This window comes from Salmo trutta, chromosome 7, assembly GCF_901001165.1.
Source record: "Salmo trutta chromosome 7, fSalTru1.1, whole genome shotgun sequence".
Lineage (NCBI taxonomy): Eukaryota > Metazoa > Chordata > Actinopteri > Salmoniformes > Salmonidae > Salmo > Salmo trutta.
The window spans coordinates 45,775,312-45,799,135 of NC_042963.1; the positions used below are offsets into that span (position 1 = coordinate 45,775,312).

Consider the following 23,824-nt stretch of genomic DNA (forward strand, 5'->3'; position numbering starts at 1 on the left):
ATGTGTGTTTAAACACCTGGATTAAATGTGCCCCGGGCTTACACTGCTATAATAACCCTGAGAGTTAGTTACTCTCACTAGCCTATTCTGGGATAATTGTATATGGTTAGTCAGTTTGAGCACTGAGCACCCATGAACCTGTTATTTCTTCATCAACACTTAATATCCATCCAGATCGGGGTAGAAGAATGTATTAAAGCAAAAGTTAAATTTTTAAAACAGGCTTTTTGTTTTATTCAACCGACAGTAGTCATAGGTAATGGTTAGCAGAATGTTAAGAAGCATTACACCTTTAAAACCCATATGAATAGCCAATAACAATCATAAGTACAACAGTATACATTCAATGTCAGCATATATAGTTCAATTTTATTCACAAACATCATGAACTGCCCTAAGGCTGTAACAGTTGACCCCCTACACACTAGTGGTCTATCTATGTCCCCTACGCCTCCAGTATTTGCCTCTACCGCTGACTTTGTACTCAGGATGAGTGTCCTTTAGGCCTGTTATAGTGGATATCTTCCATTTTGAAAAGCTAGAGTTGGATATGGCACCAAGACTTTGCCCTCGGCCATTGCTGATGCTGGTGCGGCAGTGAGATTTCAGTCAGAGTTCTTACTGGAGATGGGTAGAAAGAAGGACATTTGCTCTAGGAGTCATATAAGTCCAATATAAAGGAATCATGTAGTCTGGAAAGGTTTCTGTGCCAGAAGATAACCAATAACACAGAATAATAACTAACTAGCTGTATTTTGAAAAGGTTAAGCCAGGCCTTTGTTTTCTTCTTAAAGCTCCTGGCAATATCTAAGCCTCTATACGTGCCGTACTGAAGCTTTTTATCAATCCATTTCAGCACCAAGAGAGCACCATGTCCAACGCTTTTCACTGACAATGACAATAATATTGGTTTAGTGAGATAACAACTGATGAGGACTCCTTTTTGCATATTTAAAGTTGCATGATGATAAAGGTTTTTTGAAGCCTTGGACAGAAATTAAAGTTCACTATCTGCAGGCGACATCCTCGTCTGGAAAGATAATGGAAATGAAAATGGGAAAAAAGTAGGCCTAGCTATGTTTTGGGAGAGTTTAATACTGTAACGATAACATTAATGACAGTATTACCAGGCATGTTGAGTTAAGCTTCAACAGATCTATATACTCTCCATAAGCCACAACCTTGAATACATATCCTTAATAATTTATCAAGAAATTAGCTTTTCATATATTTGTCATGTAAAGTTGATCTAATAATGTAATATTTAAAGATAATGAAGTATGTATTATTAGATATTAAAACACAGTATTATTATCACATTATAGCTTGTATCCACAGGTTGACTAACTGATATTTGAGGATGAGATTGCCAATTCTCAAAAATGCTGTGGGTTTACAAAATTCTAAATTCCACAAGGAAGCACCCTCCATGATGTCCTCCACCTATGACGGGTTCTACAGCATACTTTGTCTCTCTTGAATGAGAGCGCCAATACAACAGGCTGTGAGTGTAGCACATCGTCCATGAGCTGCCTAGCAGTTGTACAGTAGACTACTTTAACGAGTTATCATTTGGCTTCATGTTGACACTATCTCTATGACACTATCTCCCAAATTCTTGCTGCAAAAAATGATTTTCACAGGAGATGGTTCAGGAGATTTAAAAAGATGTGGTGTGTCCCTGCCCTGTCATTTTACTGAAAGTATTAACTGAAATGTTTATTGCTTCAAAGAGAAGAGACTGGCTGTTGAATTACTCTGTATTGGATTCACGTACAACTGAGGTAAAACAGATTTCAAACTGAATGCAGTGTTACCAAATCATAGTAGCAAAAAGCCTTATTGAATTTCTTCTGTAGCAGAGGAAGCATTTTTTTGGCCCCTTTATTGTGCCGGCAGTTGGGATAAATGGTGAAATAATCCTTTATGGAACATGTATGAGTTTAATTATTTTATTATTATAAATCATTATAATGACTGCTTAATTTCCCCTACAATACAAGTGACAACCATTTCTCAAATATAAATGACAATAACATGTCACTATCCGTGAGAGAAAGTTGTGATCTTTAATTAGGTATAACATGGCTGGTGTAGGTAAATGCAATTGGACAAAGGCTTCATGGAGCAAATTAGAGACAATTACAGACCTGTATTGACATTAATGACATTTATTATGCTCCAGGTGCCCTACAATGAATATATTCCCATGAACCCTTGCCTTCACACCTATTCCTTCATTGTATAACATTGTTTTGACACTGTTAAAGAGCTGTTAAAGTCCTATTAATGAGAACTTTAGCTCAAATATGTCAGTTGCAGAAGTTCACCTTCACGCTCTTGTTCTCTTTCTCTCCTTCAGGAAGGTCAGACAGAACAGGACACCGTGGTAGAATAAAGCCAGTAGGCTCTAATGTGCGTCATGAAACACAGGTCAATACAGATTTCCTCAAGAGCCTGTGATAAGTTCAATGGCCATTGAACACAGATCAGCAGGGACATCCTGCGGAGTTATTGTGCACCTGAGGATGGTCTAACGGAGATGGCTATGGTCTCACCAACACTTTCTAGTAGGATGACTAGAGATGGGTCACACAAGGAGGTCCATTTTGGATTTGACCTGGGAAAAGGGAGAATACGTATTGGTCTAACCATCAAGACTATTATGGAGGGTCCTCTTTGAAAATAATGAATGGAGATGGGTCATGTTAGGAGGCCATCTTGGAATTGAACTGAATCCATTAACCACTGGGCACTAACATCAGTTCAACGTCAAGTTTCGATTTTCACTAATGTGAATTCAACGTGAACAAACAAAACGAAAAATGTATTGGCTTTAGGGAAAGAGTTTGGTGGGAAAAAATACTAAATGCCCTTAAGTTGATGTTTAGCAAATCCAATCAGTTTTCCACATTGATTCAACATCACATAGATATTTTTTGTTGAAATTAAGTGGAAACAGTGCTGATTCAACTATTTTTTGTCCAGTGGGTAGCTACTTTTTTACAATTACACTGTCATGGCAAACCTTTAATAACCACTAAGTATGGAGTGTTAGTGTCATTACTGAATGTACTTTATTCCATCAATATCTAATGACTCACAGTAATTGAAGACACGGGGAATTTTAAAATTGGAAACAAGGGGTTGCTTACTGCAATACTTATTTTGAGTATGTTATTATTGTTACTACCAATCTCTGTGTATGTTTTTGCTTTTCAAAAATAGCACTGTTCATGGAATGGCAAAAATGATACTAATATATATTGATGTTTACGCTGTTGTTCTAAATAGCAATACAAAACCCATTCATTAATTTGACTTCATATTGACTTAATATCAGTGTACACCATTTGCATATCTTTGCCACACGATAAAGGCCCCCAGACATGGCAGCTTGTAAACCGTTCAAAGTGGCTCCTCCAGTCTTCCCAGTAAACAAGCATTTGTAAGAAAACATATCATTCAAATAAGCTTTTAATCTGTTAAAGAATGACCAAGAGGACAGCCTCTGTCACAGCCTTTTATTCCAGTACCCCAGGAATCCCTTGGATGAGAAGCATTATCTTATTGAACATGACAATCATATTACTGACACAGCAATAGAAATGAAACGGTAAATTGAATTCATATAACCGAGTGAAGAGAATGTGATTTTAACAGTGGCGAAACGCTGAGGAAAGTGGATTTTTGTGTCAAAATCACTTAAAGGAGGATTTCAGGGCCTCCCCTGTTTGGGGAGTCTGAGCCATTTCCTTTTACACTCTACTGGTTATTCATGATGCAACATGTCTAAACTGAGCACAGGTCATGGCGCTATGAGCGATGCCCATCTGAAATTCAATTCCCCTACGCTTGGAGGAGCGCTACCTCCAAATGTCAGCGGTGACTATCCTGCTATCTTCAAAAGCACTGGCGCTGGGGGCTTTCAACCACGGAGGTGTGAGACCACCTTGACTCCAGCGCACTCCACTAGCTCTTACGGCTTAAATATAGCATAGATGAGATTAACCTCCATCTATTGATTTTGGTTAATTTACATTATGCAGTGAACTTACAGTGCATAAGTAATGGTTCACCAGCCACTCACACAATTCATTGAGCAAATTGGTTTGTTTTCAGGGAGAGTCTGGACTGCATAGAGATGAAATCAACAACAACAATGCAGATGTAAGGGTAGAATAAAATTATCTGACTGCATTTCATATCTGGGCAGCTTTAATATTCATGAAAATGTGATTATTCAAGGCGTCATGACAGTGGATGTGCTGCTGGGAGACTTGGGTCACCAGCTCTTGAACCACAGCCTCCTCTGGGAGGCATCATGTGCTAAATTATGGATTCAGATATCCACCATCACCTGACAAGTGGAACCCACACACAGAGGGGGTCGCGCAGGGCGTTTAGCCCCAGGCCCTAACTCCTTGGCTTTACCCCATTGGAGGTAGCAGCAGGAGGGAGAGATGCAAACGAGGTAGGAGCAGAAATGGGGGAAAATATAATAAATATTCTAAGTGAGATATTTGCTCAGTGACTACATACTATGGCCACTCAACTCAATCCAAGCCAAAAGGTACACACAGTAACAGAGAGTGTGCCTACTAGATAAGATGCATACAGTACCTTCAGAAAATATTCCCACCCCTTGACTTTTTGTTGTGTTACAACCTGAATTTAAAATTGATTATATCAATATTTTTTGGGTCACTGGCCTACACACAATACCCCATAACATCAATGTGGAATTCTGTTTTTGTTTTTACAAATTAATAAAAAATGAAAAGCTGAAATGTCTTGAGTCAATAAGTATTCAACCCCTTTGTTATGGAAAGTCTAAAACTTATCTAATCAACATATTTTAATTTGTTCATATATTTTTGTTAAATAAATGTTAACATTTTTCTTCCACTTTACAAAAATAAAGCCATTTTAATCACACTTTGTAACACTGGGGGTGAATACTGTAACCACCAGGGCCTTTGAGGTATAGCTATACCTTAGTACCACCAGATATTATAGCCTAGTCTCTTCCCACAGTCACTGGAGTGCCATGAGTCTGGCAAATAGCACTAGACTAGCTATAGGTACTGTATCTCACATGCACCCCTCAGCAGCTGACTGGTGCAGAACCAATTAAGACTCAATTCAGCTGCTCATTGTCCTGCAGAGAGAATGAGAGGCCGGTCAGCCTGATAAGAGGCTCAGCAACACTTTATACCAGCAGCATTACCACGCTGTTCTTCCACTGGAGTTGTCCCACTTAGGACCCGGTGCTATCTCTATCTCCAACACTGGTGGCAAGACGAGGCAATTTACCGAGGTTAGAGTCTAATCATGCTAGCTAATACAACTCATTGTATATTTTGTGTTATCACACATTTGATAACCTGTTTGGGTGTACCCAAGGAGGGAATTGGCGGAATAGCTCTACGTGAATGTAAACACGACTAGGTAATCTAGGTGCAAATTATGTAAATATATTGATTAGATATTTCTCCAAATATTGTTAGGCTTTAACACAGCGGTCAGATATCCAGCGTTAAACTATTAATAAGCTGTTGATTGGGTTTGCTCCGATTCCCAGTTTCAGTACACATTGAGAAAACAAGCAAATATTTGTCTCTCTTCTTCTTGGCGCTTTTCTCAGTGTGAATTTACCAGAACTCATAATGCAGCCAGAGATTCAGTGGCCTCTCCCTCTACTCCATATTCTCTTCCTCTCCTCTCTACTTCTGCTGAACAAAAATCTAAACGCAACGTTGGTCCCATGTTTCATGAGCTGAAATAAAAGATCCCAGAATTGTTCCAGAAGCACAAAAAGCTTAGTTCTCTCAAATGTTGTAAGCAAATTTGCTTACATCCCTGTTAGTGAGAATTTCTACTTTGCCAAGATAATCCATCCACCTGACAGGTGTGAAATATCAAGAAGCTGAAAACAGCATGATCATTACACAGATGCACCTTGTGCCGTCAATAAAAGGCCACTCTAAAATGTGCAGTTTTGTCACACAACACAATGCCACAAATGTAAAGTTTTGAGGGAGTGTGCAATTGGCATGCTGACTACAGGAAAGCTGTTTGTCCACCAAAGCTGTTGCATGTTAATTTCTCTACCATAAGCCACCTCCAACGTCATTTTAGAGAATTTGGCATTACGTCCAACTGGCCTCACAACCAGACCACATGTATGGCGGCGTGTGGGCGACCGGTTTGCTGATGTCAACGTTGTGAACAGAGTGCCCCATGGTGGCAGTGGGGTTATGGTATAGGCAGGCATAAGCTACGGACAACAAACATAATTGCATTTTATCTATTCAATTTGAATGCACAGATACCGTGACGACATCCTGAGGCCCATTGTCGTGACATTCATCTGCCGCCATCACCTCACATTCCAGAATGATAATGCATGGCCCCATGTCACAAGGATCTGTACACAATTCCTGGAGCTAAAAATGTCCCAGTTCTTCCATGGCCTGCATACTCACCAGACATGTCACCCATTGAGCATGTTTGGGATTCTCTGGATCAATGTGTACGACAGAGTGTTTCAGTTCCCGCCAATATCCAGCAACTTCGCACAGCGGGACAACATTCCACAAGCAACAGCCTGATCAACTCTATGCGAAGGATATGTGTCGCATTGCATGAGGCAAATGGTGGTCACACCAGATACTGGACTGGTTTTCTGATCCACACCCCTACTTTTATTTTTTAAGGTCTGTGACCAACAGATGCATATCTGTATTCTCAGTCATTGAAATCTGTAGATTAAGACCTACTTCATTTATTTCAATTGACTGATTTTCTTATATGAACTGTAACTCAATAAAATCTTTGAAATTGTTGCATGTTGCGTTTATATTTTTGTTCAGTAAACCTCTACCTCCCTCTCGGAATATGCCTCTCCTTTCTCTCTCTTACCTAAAGTCCTAAAACAATTCAAAAGGCCTTGCTGCCAGTCTTTAGAGGAGAAGCTACAGAGAGGTGGCATGCATGGCTGACAGTTACAGACGGATGGTGACATACACATGCCTCGACTTCCCATGACCTTGGTTGACCTGGTTAGACATAGATAAACCATCAATCAGTCTCACTGGATGAAGGCCATTGTAACGGTGAGAGGTCAGGAGTAGTAGCATTCCTCATACAAAACACAAAATTAGGCTAGACCGCGTGAGATTCACATTATAGCGCAATTGACATTTAAATGTAATTTCCGATTGAGCCGACATATGTAGTGTTTACCGTGAATAAGGTCTCCGCGAAAGCGGGGAAAAAACATTGCCTTTAAAAGGTGCATAGCTTAAATCTGAATGCTCATAAACCAGTTACATACGTTGTTGCTAGAAGCTTAACAGCCAGTAATAGACTTTAAAAACTGGTCATACCAGGGGATGTGCTCTATACAACGATCTCTACTGTAAAATATTGTTGTTCTGTTTAACCTGGGCATAGTGTATCATGAAGAGGGAGCATTTGACCCTCAATGATTGAGACAGTGAACGTTCCCTTGGAAACTGTAGTGTACTCTTACTGCCCTCTAGTGAAAAATTACACACAGTCACAGAGTACCATAGTAATACTGTATAGGGATCCAAACTGGTGGGGGGCAAAGAAGGTGAGAAGGCGGAAACTAGCGTGATGTGTAGTATAGAGCTATGCAGGATGTCAACTGGATGACCCATTTAAGGTTTAAAACCACTCATATCTCCAACATGTGAAGCTGAAGTACAGTTGTAAAGAAAACACTACTGTTTCTAAAACAAGACCAAACAGGGTTAAAGCATCTATAGTAGTTATGCATTGTATTAGTATAGGGTCATTTCACATGTATAATACAGTCATTATGAAAGTATTTACACAAAAAAGATTATATATATATATATATATAAAATTCTTGATCCACTGTTCAATTTAGGCACAAATTAAGCGAACAAAATGCATTCCTATGATTTAGTGACGTACGCACTTTTGCTAAATAATTTTACAAACCATTCTGTAAACAGTTCCATCATCCAGTTGATAGTCCAATGGATACCGTGCCATCTATACATATCAAGAAATACTGTTTCAAGGTGCAAATGTGCAACCAAAACAAGAACACAAACGTCATAGTATAGTCAAGGTCTACAAAGACCAAGCTTAAAGATTTGAGACAGGTAAAAAGCTGTCCATTTCAGGAGAGTTGTAACTACAAAAACACAAGTCCCAAACTTCCCAGGTTGTCCAGAAAAATTTGATTCTGGGAATCTTTCAACCAGGATTTCTGGAATTCTGCAACTCTACTAGGGAATACTAGGAGAAGAGAAGCCTCCGGCAGATCATGATGATCCAGATGCATGCATAGAGAGACATTTAAAAAAAGGACAACACCGCATGAATTTAATAAAATATTACTACAAATACTTTGCGCAATGCAAAATAAAATGAGCAAGACGTAGATGTCTATGTACAGGTATGAAGGTGTTATGGCAGTGTTTCCTAAACTCATTCCTCGGTACCCCAAGGGGTGCAAGATTTGTTTTGCCGTAACACTATACAGCTTATTCAAAAGATCAAATCTTTATGGTTAGCTGATTATTTGAAATCAGCTGTGTAGTGCTAGGGTAAAAGCCAAAATGGGCACCTCTTGAGGCCCCCGAGGACAGAGTTTGGGAAACCCTGTGTTATGAAATCCTTACATACAGTGCCTTTGGAAAGTATTCAGACCTCTTGACTTTTTAAAATGGATTAAATAAACAAATCCTCAGCAATCTACACACAATACCCCATAATGACGAAGCAAAAAAACAGGTTTTTAGAAATGTTTGCAAATTTATACAAAAATTAAAACAGAAATACCTTATTTACTTAAGTATTCAGACCCTTTGCTATGAGACTCAAAATTGAGCTCAGGTGCATCCTGTTTCCAATGATCATCCTTGAGATGTTTCTACACCTTGAATTGAGTCCACCTGTGGTAAATTCAATTGATTGGACATGATTTGGAAAGGCTCACACCTGTCTATATAAGGACCTATAGTTGGCTGTGCATGTCAGAGCAAAAACCAAGCCTTGAGGTCGTAGGAATTGTGTTGAGACACAGATCTGGGGAAGGGTACCAAAACATTTCTGCAGCATTGAAGGTCACCAACTGGCTCAGTTGGTAGAGCATGGTGTTTGCAACGCCAGGGTTGTGGGTTCGATTCCCACGGGGGACCAGTACGGAGAAAATAAAATGTATGAAATGTATGCATTCACTACTGTAAGTCGCTCTGGATAAGAGTGTCTGCTAAATGACTAAAATGTAAATGTAAACACAGTGGCCTCCATTCTTAAATGGAAGAAGTTTGGAACTAACAAGACTGTTACCCGATGGTCACTCTGACAGAGTTCCTTTCTGGAGATGGGAGAACCTTCCAGAAGGACAACCATCTATGCAGCACTCCACCAATCAGGCCTTTATGGTAGAGCGGACAGATGGAAGTCACTGCTCAATAAAGGCACATGACAGCTCGCTTAGAGTTTGTCAAAAGGCACCTAAAGACTCTCAGACCATGAGAAACAAGATTCTCTGGTCTGATGAAACCATGATTCAACTATTGGCCTGAATGCCAAGTGTCATGTCTGGAGGAAACCTGGCAGCATGATGGTGGCAGCATCATGCTGTGGGGATATTTTTCAGCGGCAGGGACTGGGAGACTAGTCAGGATCGAGGAAAAAGTGAAAGGGTGTGAATACTTTCCAAAGGCACTGTAGCTCAGTACCATTCAAATAGTGTGATCCAGCTAAAGCCTTTACCCAAGGTTTTGAGGAATAATGTAGACAATCTAATGCTACCTATGCCATCTAGGCATGTACACAAATTAAGAATCAATTCATATTTCAACTTCTTATAATACAAATTAAAATGTGACTTTTAGCTATGAATCATAGTGGCACACTATCAATACACAAGGCAATGGAACTGAACGTTTTTCTTTGAAAAGTGAAGAGTGTATGTGCGCCTATATATGTATTCAGGACAGAAAATAGATCTTTCCTACATCAAACTGTACTAGACTCTGCAGTATCCGAAAGTAGATGGAGACTGTCTGTTCAATGTTTCTTCATGGTAAGGATAAGAGCAGAAATGTGGACAATACAGGTTTTTGTCTAATAATGTATTGGCAGGCAGTCTCCCGTCTCAGTACTAACCAGGCCTGACCCTGAACAGGGTGTTATGGCCACAAGCAATAAAAAAAAAAAAATGTTTTACCCAGTTTTCTCCCCGAATTAGGTCCCTTGGCATCTCTGCAACTCCTCAATGGGCTCGGTAGAGGCAAAGGCCGAGTCATGAGTCCTTCGAAACATGACCCGCCTGGCTACCTTCTTCTTACCACACCGCCTGCTTGACCCGGATGTCAGCCGCACCAATGTGTTCAATTGACGACGGGATTCAGCTTGCAGGTGCCTGGCCCTGTCACAAGCAGTTGCTAGAGCATGATGAGCCAAGGAAAGCCCCACCGGCCAAACCCTCCCCTACCCCGGACGGTGCTGGGCCAATTGTGCGCCCTCCTATGGGACTCCCGTTCACGGTCCGTTGTGACAAAGCCTGGGATCTCTTGTTTAAAACACAGGGTGGAAAAAAAATGTAATCATGCACATTTCTCAGATTAATTTAACGGATAGACAGTCCATTCAGTAGTAGGTTACTTACTCCGGCCCTAGATGGACTGTAGAGGGGCAGGTTTGGTGGTACAGTGAGACCTGTCGTAACCAGTATAAATCTTACTGGTTCCCAGTAGGGCTGTGACAATACCAGTATCACAAAAAGATGGCCATGACAAAATGAAAACACGAAGCAGATCTAACTCTGGTCCTTTAATAACCTGCTGTATGCAAGATATTGTTTGCCACAGCTTGGAAAATAAATACATGTGACTGGATGACAACATAATTACGTTTGATTCCAACATCAGGGATGTTTTTCCTAAACAAGTTAAATCCGCTTTGTGTTTTGTTTTCTTGCCATGATACTAACGACTATGGCAATACTGGTATCATCCCGGACCTAGTTCCCAGTCCAGCCTCTTCACTGGTACGCGTGCATGCGGCGCTCAGCAGCTGCCGCTAACTTTCTGCGTCGCAGGGTCATAGAGTCTAAAACTGAGCCTGCTGGGATGTCATCCTCAAGAGAGGGCAGACCTTCATCGTACTCATCATCGTCGTTCATAGCAGCAGCATTTTCCTCTGGGCTCTTGCTCAGATATCTCCTGAGAGGGGCGCAGGAGGAGAGGAGTTGGTTTTAGTTTTTAAGACCTCTGCTGGGTTCTTAGGGTTACGGTTGAGCCAGGATGTGGAGATGAAGCTAGGACTAAGGTTGAGGTTGAGGCTAGAGTTGAGCCGGGACGTGGACATGAAGCTAGGGTTAGGGTTGAGGCTAGGGTTGTGGTTGAGGCTAGGGTTAGAATTGTGGTTGAGGGTTAGGGTTGAGGCTAGAGTTAGGGTTGTGGTTGAGGCTAGGGTTAAGGTTGAGCCAGGATGTGGACATGAAGCTAGGGTGGTATTTAATATTGGCTTATTTAAAAAAAAATACTTTAGCTCAGATTGATTTAGCTTGCCTGGTGCAATGGAACCAATAGAATAGTCCCAAAAGTGCAACTGCAGACCCTGCCCATCTGGCAAAAAGTATTTGAAAGAAGACAAGTACTATTTAAAGCCAGGCGTGTTAATGTCCTGGTGCCAGGGGACATGGCTATCGGTGAGCTAATGGGGTCAGTGCTGCTCAGAGCCTCATGATCAGGGCGCATTATTAGCCATCGCTGACAATAGAGATCAGTACCATCAACAGGAGCATGAGAAACACAATGAGCTGAATGGAATAGAGCAGCATGAAAGGTGAAAAGTACAGGCTACGACCCCTGTAGCATACAGGACCAAATATTCTAATAGACAAGTGGGCACAAACAGAGCATAGAAAGGTAGTAAATATGATAAAATAGACAATTTGCGTCATTCGCAACATCCATAATAGATTAATTTGAAATCCAGGCTAGCAGGTTAGGAACTGGAAGTGTTCCTTTGAAGTCAGTGCTTTCTTTTTAACTTTAAATAAGCAGATCCAGTACCTCTGTGCTCGTAGCAGTAGCTCATCTTTCCTCTGTAGCAGTATCTTCTGTCTCTCCTCGGCTGACTTGGAGAAGCGGCTGCCTCTGACATCAAAGTCCTCCACCTCGGGGGTCACGAACTCTGAACTCCCGCTGGCCCCACCCACATCTTGTGGGGAGGGGTTGACCTGGGAGGCAGAGTGGTCCACAGGCTGGAGGGAGACAGCAGACATTTTAAGCAGACCTGGAAGTCAGGTATGCTCTAAACTTACTGTGTAAGTCAAGTGTCCCAAGAAGGCTTTTCAAGTCATTTTGGGTATCGGCTCATGGGATGAATTGACCCTCAACTATATTTTAGCCCTTCCTTATGTTAATGTCACATCCAAGGAGACCACATAAGCACCCACACAACCAGCGTGTGGAGTTCCCTGTAGCAGTGTGGGACTGACTGACCTGTATGGGGAAAGGAACCACGATGCGTCCGTCCAGGATGTTGTCAGTGGTGACCTCCACAGAGCGGGTCAGCTGCAGATCCTGTAGCACAAGATGGTAGGGAACCTCCGGAAACATCTCCCCGATCTGATGGGCCTAAAGATAGCGAGAGAGGAGATGTATCATTATTTCAAACATCTAATGTAGCCTCCTTTCTTTACCTCCTTATATTCATTGTTACTGCCATGAGAGAATAGGACAGGTGAAAGTTAACAAGAATAGAATGAGACACTGGTAAAAAAAAAAGTAATGGATGGACCCCATGAACACTGACCATGGCATTGAGCTGGGAGTTGTTGACCTGTTGTACGATGCCCAGGATGTTGGTTGTGTGCATCACTTCCACAGAGAAACTGGGCAGCCAGCTGGCAATGCGAGAACCTAGTAGGGGTGAAATGCATGCACGGTCAAGCTCATTAGATATTCATGGAGAGGTGTCCTCTCTAATCTGTGTATGGATTTAGAGTGTTGAGAGAAAAGCCTGAATAGTCACCAACTGTGTCAGAGTAACCACTGAGAGGATGTCGATCTGCATATTTTATGGGTGTTACTCTAGGCCCTAAAGATACTGAGGCCTGATCCAGAAAACTAAAACTAGTAGGGACTACAGATGTCATTTTGTTTCATAGCCAACACTGACACATTTACATTGATGAGTAAAGCATTTGACAGGGTTAACTACTGTAATCAAAAATATCCTGTCAATGGGGGTGAGGCCTGAAATAGTCCTATGGGTTTGGGACTTTCTCTCTGACAGGAGACAACAGGTCATTATGGTGCCACATCTGAATGGGAGTCCCTCATGTGGGGTGGCCCAGGGGACCCTCCTTGGCCCGGTCCTTTTCCTCGCCCTCATCAATGACGCTGAACATGAAGCTGCCAACCCTGTGTGGAAATATATATTTTCTAGATATGTGGTAGTAGAGTAGTGGCCTGAGGGAACACACTTAATGTATTGTGTAAAGTGTTATGAAAAGTAATGTAATATTTGAAGTTGTATATAACGGCCTTAATGTTGCTGGGCACCAGGAAGACGGTTCGTAGACGGTTCTCTCTGTTACCGCACGGCAAGCGGTACCGGAAAGCCAAGTCTGGTACCAAAACGCTTCTTAACAGCTTCAACCCCCAAGCCATAAGACTGCTGAACAGTTAATCAAATGGCTACACGGACTATTTACATTGACACCCTTATTTTATTATTATTTTTTGCACTGACTCTTGCACAGGCTTGATGTACGCTCAGTGGACTCCACACACACACACACACACACACACACACTCACATATACTACACTGACACACACACACACACACACACATTACTACTCTGTTATTATCTATGCCTAGTCACTTTAACCCAACCTACATGTACATATTACCTCTACCTCGTACCCCCGCATATTGACTCGGTAGCCGTTGTATACAGCCTAGTTATTGCTATTTTATTGTGTGTTACTATTTTTCCTTTAGTTTATTTATTTATTTATTTATTTTTTAACTCTGCATTGTTGGTTAAGGGCTTGTAAGTAAGCATTTCACGGTAAGGTCTACACCTGTTGTATTTGGTGCATGTGACAAATAAAATTTGACATAACTTGTTAAATCCACTTCAATCGGTAAAGATGAAGGGGAGGAGACAGGTTAAAGAAGGATTTTTAAGTCTTGAGACAATTGAGAGATGGATGGTGTATGTGTGCCATTCAAAGGGTAAATGGGCAAGACAAAATATTTAAGTGTTTTTGAATGGGGTATGGTAGTAAGTGGCAGGCACCCCGGTTTGTGTCAAGAACTGCAACACTGCCGAGTTTTCACTCAACAGTTTCCTGTGTATCAGTAATGGTCCACCACCCAAATGACATCCAGCCAACTTGACACAACTGTGGGAAGCATTGGAGTCAACATGGACCAGCATCCCTTTGGAACGCTTTCGACACCTTGTAGAGTCCATACCCTGACGAATGGAGGCTGTTCTGAGGGCAAAGGGGGGGTGCAACTCAATATTAGGAATGCGCTCTTAATGTTTTGTACACTCAGTGTATATTGCATATTTTAACATTGTATTATATTAAATGTGTTTTACTGGTTTAGGATTTTACTATTTGATAATTATTTAATTATTCATGTTATGAATGTAAATTGGTGTACAATTCAGTCTGGCTGCGAGAAACCAATAAAACCTATCTACTTATTTACATACTTTTAAAGAGCAAAATTATGTACGCAAAGGAATGTTCTAGAATATTGGACCGTTGGCTTTGATACTTTTAGACTTCTCAGCGCGGCTCAAGCAATTTCTCCAACTGTCAACACACTCAAATGAATATAGAGGACACATACCGGAGATACGTTGGTTGGGAACTTAGTGCGTCCCTCGCAGACGGTGGTCTCAGAAACGCATAGCTATGTCACAATGGGATGCGGGACTATGATTTACACTTAAGCCTAAAGGTTGATTAATATGTCCTGTCCCTGTGAAATAAATTGGTTCTGATTCTGAGTGCTAGTAAAAAAAGTAGAAAAGTGAGTATACAGGGTGAGTGTTGGGGCCTCACCGTCAAAGTGGAAGAAGTGGTTGTGCTGGTTGAGGTGTGGCCTTGCCTCTGGCCCGGGGCCTCCAGGGCCCATGTTGTCTTCCAGCATGGGCTCCCTCTGCCTCTCCTCTCTCTCTCCTCCAGCCCCCTCGCTGATGTTCAGAGACATACGGCACGTGGGACACGACGTGTCCTGCTCCAACCAGGAACACAGGCAAGAGCTGGGCACACAAAAACACACTGTTAATAGTGACCAGAATAATGCTTTGATTTTATGTAGCACTAGGCACATAATGTTAAATCATGATAATGGACTGGAGTTATTACCGTAAATTCCGGACTATAAGCCGCAACTTTTTTCCCAGCTTTGAACCTCGCGGCTTAAACAATGACGCGGATAATATATGGATTGTTACCTCTTTCAATTTTTTTCTCCTCCAAAAAAACACATTCTGTGACGTGCTCAGTTTTTTGGCGGCATGAAGCTTTCATTAGACCAATGAAATTGCCGAACGGGTTAAGGTCAAACAACTTTTTTCTTTACTGTTTAGATTAAATCGAGCGCGCTCAAACTTCCCATCATTCTGATTACGGTAGTTATTTTGTCACCCTCATCATGGCAAAGACAAGGAGAAATGCATATGATGCAGCTTTCAAGTTGAAGGCGATTGATCTGGCTGTTGGAAAAGGAAACAGAGCTGCTGCACGGGAGCTTGGTCTTAATGAGTTGATAATAAGACGTTGGAAACAGCAGCGTGAGGAATTGACTCAGTGCAAAAAGACAACTAAAGCTTACTGCTAATTTTACATTTTTTGTTACAAGCCGTGTTTCGTTAAAGCCTATTTATTTTTGTTATAAGCCGTGTTTCGTTAAAGCCTGTGTAAAGTTAATTTGTTTCAATGTACCGGTAGGCACCTGCGGCTTATAGACATGTGCGGCTTATTTATGTTCAAAATAATATATATTTTTTTAATTCAGTGGGTGCGGCTTATATTCAGGTGCGCTTAATAGTCCGGAAATTACGGTATGTATAGCAGAATAGATAGTTGTTGTGGTTGCTGAAATGCGCACTGCATGGGAGTTAAGCGTTTTTGCATATCTGCTCACTTGTGGAAGAGATGTCCACAGGGCAGTTTGCGTGCTGTCATCATGGAGTCCCAGCAGATAGCACAGTCATCATTGTTTGCTACCAGCTCATCAGAGGTGGCCACAGCAAACCTGCAATCAACAATATACTTAGAAGAACAATACTTTGTCCATTTTCTTTTCAGATCATGGAAATTAATCTTTTGCTTTCAACCTTTTGCCTTCAAATATGCCTCAGAGCATAGATGGATACAGCTATAACACAATGTAATGTAAATAAATACAGGTACTGTTCAGTATGTAGAAAGATAAAAGGTAGCTGACTGAGCAACAAACCTGGCCTCCATGTTGTTGATGACATGGAGGTAGTTCTTGTGGCGACGGATTCTCTTCTGCACCTCATGGAACAGGTAACGCAGCTGCATGAAGATCACCAGGCTGGCCATAGAGAGCCAGATGTTACCAAACAGCTGAGAGGAGAAGGGGAGAGGAGGGAGAGAAAAAGGAGAAAAGAGGAGAGGATAAGAGAAAGAGTTGGTAGAAAGAAGATATTCTGGTTACAACATGAAGGGACCTATAGATAAATGGACACTAGTAACGACCCTAGTAACAAGTCAAATAGGGACATGCCACTCTTGTGCAGTTGTTTTGTGTGAAAGTGAGTGGATGTGAGGATGGGTGTTGAACTCACCAGCATGTGGATGTGGTGCATGAGGTCCAGCCCCAGCAGAGCCAGCTCCATCACAAAGTCAGTGTAGTAAACGTAGGATCCTTTACTCTCCCAGGTGCCCTCATGGTTTAAGTCCCACAGGTGGATAGAGTACCTGGAGGGAGCAGGAACAGGTGTTCAGTGCGTGCGTGCGGCCTTTTCAGATTGTTACAGGCTTTGGATTTCCATTTATATTTCGAGGTTGGACGTTAGCACGTGGGGCGCACAGACTGGTGTCACTTCGTTAGTCAGTTTGTGTTACACCTGTGCTGGTTTGTCATCTTGTTAGTGGGAAGGTGTTTCACCTGTGCTGGCCCAGGTGATTTTTAAGAGTGGCTGGCCCATGGCTCCAGTTGTCTGGAGAGATGTGGAAGGTCAACTCCCCATTAGATTTCTAGACAAACAATCCTTTATCTGATCTTCCCCGTTTTTGTTTTGCGCCAACATTTTGGTTTGCTTCCTGTCTTTGAGTTTGGTGTGGGTTTTTCTTTTATTTGCCTCTTAGTGGGCACACTTAGTGGGTGTCTTTTAGGTCCAAGTTGTTGTTGCTATGCAACTTTCAGTGGACAGCCCCAAGAGTATCTTTCAGAACCCCACCTATTTCATTTTGTTTGATGTCAGTGACTCTTTGTTAGTTCCCCCTTCTGTTTGAGTGCCATGTTTGGTTTTCTTGCTGGGGAACGTTAACAAGATGTACCACCAGTTGGTAATGAGTTTATACAAGATATACAATATTTTGGCAATTGCCTGCACAATCACTTACCGGATAATGACATGTCCAGTTCTAACGGACACCAGCATACACTAAAAGGAAACATAAGAAAACAATAGTCTGGTTAGATAATGGGGAGCATCATCAGATAAGACCATGATGTATACATTAAAAACAGGCAGATAAGCACTACACCGCAAATGTTTATTCACATAGAAAAGAGAAACAAAGGCAAGAGGACCCAATAGACTTTTTAAATGTCGCCTCCATCTCAAAATGCATTGGAGAAACATTCCTCTCCTGAGGCGAGGAGAGAAGACACGATGAATCAAGGACAAACAGTTGAGATCCACCTGGGGAGCGAGCTCCAGGCCTCCTACCTCAGCGGCCATGAAGGCGACGGTGTGCACGCCATGGGGATTTCCCAGCAGACCACAGAGCAGAGCCAGGCCACAGCAGGTCAGCAGCATACCCACCAGCAGGGTCAGAACCCTCACATGGCTGCCCATAGGAGTGGTGGGTGAGAATGACAGCTGTAACAACACACACAAGACTCAGTGATAAAGTACCATACTGCCGTGGATGATAATAGAATATCATAACATTAAAAACCCTAATCATGAACCGGGGAAATTAGAGTTTGTTTTATAAAACAAAGACACTAATGATTAGCCTTACAGATATTGGCTAAATACAAATGATAAAACAATATTGTGACTTATTGTTTGCCAGAAGAGGATAACTCCTATATAGGACTATTGAAAACGAACATATTCAAAGCGGTCCTTGCAGAGCTGGACCATGAGGTGCATGAAGACGAGGACAGCGAACCACAGACACCACATCACCACCTCCTCCACCGTCTGAACGTTGAGCACCCCGAAGATGAAGATAAACTTGTAGAAGATGAAGTTCCAGAACTTGTCCTTCAGGTGCTGTATAGACAGAGAAAGCAGCCAGGGCAGATAGGCCGTTAAAACATTTGATTTAGTCGCAATAGCTTTCTTGTTTTGAGTAAGGATTGTTGACATATATTTTACATTTGTATCCAAAAGCATAATTGAGCAATGATTTATCAAAGATTGGCATATTTATTACGTTTTGGCCTTATCCAGGCCTCTCGTCTGGGTTTCGTGAGGAATCACTCATTGCCTAAATTGGCTAGGATTTAATTCAGCTGCATAATAAAATGTTTATGATAGAGGCCACTATCTTAGCATGCATATCTCAATGACTACTAATGAAATGACATTCCCATTATACCCCAGTTAAAGGGGACCTGGCAGTTTGCAGTAAGGGTTTCAAGGAAAAACATTAGGCTACCTGGTTAATGAATGACATTACCTAGAAAAACAAAACATATTCCTACTTACCTGTTTTTCACTGACACGGAGCGGCCCAAAGACAACGCACTGGATCACCTTTGCAATCAGCATCAGGACACAGCAGGCTGTATTCACCATCACCTGATCAACATGACATATTGAATTGAAAGTTAAATCAGCCAACAAATGAAACAGCAAATTGACACTATCCCAAATCCATTATTTCAATATCAAGGTAAAAGTTTGTCCCAGGTTACGAAAGTCTCATTCGCGATGGTTTTGTTATTTTTCAGCACAATATCTAGCGGACTAATCTCCGCGGTACAGGAAGTTTCTGATGAACTTCCCCAACAGCGTTGAGCCAAGACCAGGATTTCTGGAATATACTGTACAAAGTCAAAAGTTTGGACACACCTACTCATTCAAGGGTTTTCTTTATTTTTACTATTTTCTACATTGTAGAATAATAGTGAAGACATCAAAACGATGAAGTAACACATATGGAACCATGTAGTAAGCAAAAAAAAAAAGTGTTAAACAACTTTAAATATATTTTATATTTGAGATTCTTCAAAGTAGCCACCCTTTGCCTTGATGACAACTTTGTACACTCTTGCCATTCTCTCAACCAGCTTCATTAGGTAGTCACCTTGAATGCATTTCAATTAAAAAGGTGTGCATTGTTAAAAGTTAATTTGGGGAATTTATTTCCTTCTTAATGTGTTTGAGCCAATCAGTTGTGTTGTGACAAGGTAGGGTTGGTATACAGAAGATCACCCTATTTGGTAAAAGACCAAGTCCATATTTTGGCAAGAACAGCTCAAATAAGCAAAGAGAAATGACTGTCCATCATTACTTTAAGACATGAAGATCAGTCAATCTGGAAAATTTCAAGAACTTTGAAAGTTTCTTCAAGTGCAGTTGCAAAAACCATCAAGAGCTATAATGAAACAGCCTCTCATGAGAACCGCCACAGGAAAGGAAGATCCAGAGTTACTTCTGCTGCAAAGGATAAGTTCATTAGAGTTACCAGCCTCAGAAATCGGCAATTAACTGGACCTCAGAATGCAGCCCAAATAAATGCTTCAGAGTTCAAGTAACAGACATCAACTGTTCAGAGGAGACTGCGTGAATCAGGCCATCATGGTCGAATTCTTGCAAAGAAACCACTACTAAAGGACAGCAATAAGAAGAAGAAACTTGCTTGGGCCAAGAAACATGAGCAATGGACATTAGACCGGTGGAAATCTGTCCTTTGGTCTGATGAGTACAAATTTCAGATTTTTGGTTGCAACTGCCGTGTCTTTGTGAGACGCAGAGTACGTGAACGGATGATCTCCACATGTGTGGTTCCCACCGTGAAGCATGGAGGAGGAGGTGTGATGGTGTGTGTCTGTGATTCATTTCAAATTCAAGGCACATTTAACCAGCATAGCTACCACAGCATTCTGCAGCGATATGCCATCCCATCTGGTTTGTGCTAAGTGGGACTATGATTTGTTTTTCAACAGAACAATGACCCAAAACACACCTCCTGGATGTGTAAGGGCTATTTGACCAAGGAGAGTGATGGAGTGCTGCATCAGATGACCTGGCCTCCACAATCACCCAACCTCAAGCCAATTGAGATGGTTTGGGATGAGTTGGACCACAGAGTGAAAGAAAAGCAGCCAACAAGTGCTCAGCATATGTGGGAACTCATTCAAGACAGTTTGAAAATCATTCCAGGTGACTACCTCATGAAGCTGGTTTCAGAGAAGGCCAAGAGTGTACCAAGCTGTTACCAATGCAAAGGGTGGCTACATTGAAGAATCTCAAAAATATTTTGATTTGTTTATCACTTTTTTGGTTACTACATGATTCCATGGTGTGGTATTTCATAGTTTTGATGTCTTTATTATTCTACAATGTAGAAAATAGTAAAAATAAAGAAAAACCCTTGAATAAGTAGGTGTGTCCAAACGTTTGACTGTTACTGTAGCTCGGACTATATCAATTCACCCAAGGTTAATACTTAAAAAAATATGAAACACCCACCTTGTACCTGTTTGTCCTCTGTAGATGCGTGCCTTTGTTTACTGAAATCTATACTTTTTCAATAAACATTAATCAAATACCACCACTGACTATTTCATTGTTGAGATTCAATGGGCACATGCGCATTTACACTGAGTTGCCATCTTAGAGCAACACCAATGAGCAAACAGTCGGTAGTTGTATTTGATTAACCCTTTATTGAAAAAGTATGGATTTCAGCAAACAAAGAAAGGCACGCAACTACAGAGGACAAACATAGGTACAAGTTGGCCGTTTCATAAGTTCTATTTTTTTGAAGTATTGACCTCAGGCAAATCGATGTAGTCGGAGCTAGATTCCGCAAAGCCTGTTCTCAGCTCCACGCCGTTGGTGAAGTATATCATTAAACATCCTTTACCGTGGAGTGGAGTTTAGTCCGCTACACAATAATCAGATAATTCAGTACAATTCAAAGCATGACTATCAACAAACCACAGGAGCGGAGTTTATGAACTTACCCAAACAAAAACAGTGTCTGAGACCAGGTACAACCGGACAGTGGCTGCCACATCGCTAAGGCTGGTGATTGGGTCCTCATCAACATCATCACTTTCTACAGGAGTACTGCTCTGTGTCTGTGTGTACTCTACTGGCTCTGGGACAGTACAGTAGCCACTCAATATTGACCCAGTGAGAAATACAGCACTCAGAGCTGTGTATGTCTGCAAACTGGGCCATGGAAATCTCTCCAAAAACAGCAAAGGCATATTGACTGGTGCAAGGTTTGCCACTTTGGAAAATTCAGATAAAACGTATTGAGTGAACACCTACTATTTCGAGAGATTTTTTTTATCAACTAGTGATTTAAAGCTGCAATGTCACTTTTGGAAGACCCCACCAAATACACATAGAAATTGAAGTAATAGATATGTAATTCTCATTGAAAGCAAGTCCAAAAAGCGGTAGCTATGTTGTGGGCGCTATATCTTTCCTTCCCGTTTTAAATGTGCTCTTTTACTTTCAGTTCAGTACACCAGCTTCAAACATATGAAAATACTATACTTTTGGTTATTGAAAATATATTTATCGACTGTTTATATGGCACACTGACTCTGTTTTGTCACAAACTGAAATTAGGCGAACTATTAGAATTTTAGCAAGCAAGCAGGAAATGGCGCAGCGATTTATGCGCAGTGTACATTTAATTTAGCGTTACTTAGAAAACGTTAACTTCATTATCTCGTTTGTAGCTAATACAGTGGTAACGTTTGATATGTATTCTCCTTGGCTAGCTGGCTAGCTAGGTATATGGACGACTGGTAAATCAACAACAACAGTTTAGCTAGCTAACGTTAGCTAGCTAGTAACCAGGATTAAAAACTCTATGACATTTCGTCCACGCTGATAACTATGTACGATGTCGCCAAATGAAAATCGGCGTCTCTGAAAAAAACGTCAAAGCCTTAACTGTGTCGACCCTCCTATTGCATGTTGCTGTAGCAATATCTCGGAGTTTCCACCTTATTGCGTCTATTTCGGTGTACTTCCGGTTTTGGCGCATCTGGATTCCTCTCTGGATTGGCTGGATCAGGGAGCGCTCTAGTTGGCCGTTTATACAAATATCAGAATTTGTCTGCCTGTGTGAACGCAGCCATGTTGTCTCAGCAAGGGACCTCCTTCAGAATAAGGCATCATACCTACAGTGCCTTCAGAAAGTATTCATACCCATTTACTTATTCCACATTTTGTTATTTTTTTATTTTTATTTCACCTTTATTTAACCAGGTAGGCTAGTTGAGAACAAGTTCTCATTTACAACTGCGACCTGGCCAAGATAAAGCAAAGCAGTGTGACACAGACAACAATACAGCTACACATGGAATAAACAATAAACAAGCCAATAACACAATAAACAAGTCAATGACACAGTAGAAAAAAAAAGAAAGTCCATATACAGTGTGTGCAAATGGCGTGAGGAGGTAGGCAATAAATAGGCCATAGTAGCGAAGATTTACAATTTAGCAGATTAACACTGTAGTGATAAATGAGCAGATGATGATGGGCAAGTAGAGATACTGGTGTGCAAAAGAGCAGAAAAACAGTATGGGGATGAGGTAGGTAGATTGGGTGGGCTATTTACAGATGGACTTTGTACAGCTGCAGCGATCGGTTAGCTGCTCAGATAGCTGATGTTTAAAGTTGGTGAGGGAAATAAAAATCTCCAGCTTCAGCGATTTTTGCAATTCATTCCAGTCTCTGGCAGCAGAGAACTGGAAGGAAAGGCGGCCAAATGAGGTGTTGGCTTTGGGGATGATCAGTGAAATATACCTGCTGGAACGTGTGCTACGGGTGGGTGTTGTTATCGTGACCAGTAAACTCAGATAAGGTGGAGCTTTACCTAGCATAGACTTATAGATGACCTGGAGCCAGTGGGTCTGGCAACGAATATGTAGCGAGGGCCAGCCGAATAGAGCATACAGGTCGCAGTGGTGGGTGGTATAAGGTGATTTGGTAACAAAACGGATGGCACTGTGATAGACTACATCCAGTTTGCTGAGTAGAGTATTGGAAGCGATTTTGTAGATGACATCGCCGAAGTCGAGGATCGGCAGGATAGTCAGTTTTACTAGGGTAAGTTTGGTGGCGTGAGTGAAGGAGGCTTTGTTACGAAATAGAAAGCCGATTCTAGATTTTATTTTGTATTGGAGATTTAATATGAGTCTGGAAGGAGAGTTTACAGTCTAGCCAGACACCTAGGTATTTATAGTTGTCCACATATTCTAGGTCAGAACTGTCCAGGGTGGTGATGCTAGTAGGGCGGGCGGGTGCGATTAGCGAACGGTTGAAAAGCATGCATTTGGTTTTACTAGCATTTAAGAGC

General features: G+C 41.5%; 1 protein-coding gene across 2 annotated transcripts; it reads right to left on the reverse strand.

The window, feature by feature from the left end:
* Positions 1–205: 205 nt before the first annotated feature.
* On the reverse strand, positions 206–22,522 carry amfra (autocrine motility factor receptor a). 2 transcript variants are annotated; one of them, XM_029759121.1, is made up of 13 exons: positions 21,462–21,710; positions 18,976–19,068; positions 18,373–18,537; positions 17,983–18,135; positions 17,654–17,694; positions 16,873–17,005; positions 16,518–16,651; positions 16,203–16,313; positions 15,116–15,315; positions 12,838–12,944; positions 12,525–12,659; positions 12,093–12,283; positions 206–2,620 (listed from the first exon to the last, which is right to left on the reverse strand). In XM_029759121.1, exons 1-13 carry the CDS (start codon positions 21,708–21,710, stop codon positions 2,512–2,514), a joined length of 1,821 nt encoding a protein of 606 aa, XP_029614981.1. In that variant the 3' UTR covers positions 206–2,511. The 2 variants fall into 2 exon arrangements, with proteins under 2 accessions (XP_029614981.1, XP_029614980.1); XM_029759120.1 differs by lacking the exon at positions 206–2,620 and adding an exon at positions 10,826–11,237 and having other exon boundaries at positions 21,462–22,522.
* Positions 22,523–23,824: the final 1,302 nt, after the last annotated feature.

Bases quoted from the DNA above. Each gene is read 5' to 3' on its own strand.
- amfra (XM_029759120.1), bottom strand. From the start codon at position 21,710: ATGCCTTTGCTGTTTTTGGAGAGATTTCCATGGCCCAGTTTGCAGACA. The intron at 15,316-16,202 runs GTGAGCAGATAT...TTGTGTGCCCAG, and splicing joins TGTGGACATCTCTTCCACAA to CTCTTGCCTGTGTTCCTGGT. The intron at 12,945-15,115 runs GTGAGGCCCCAA...CACCCCTACTAG, and splicing joins CCACTTCTTCCACTTTGACG to GTTCTCGCATTGCCAGCTGG.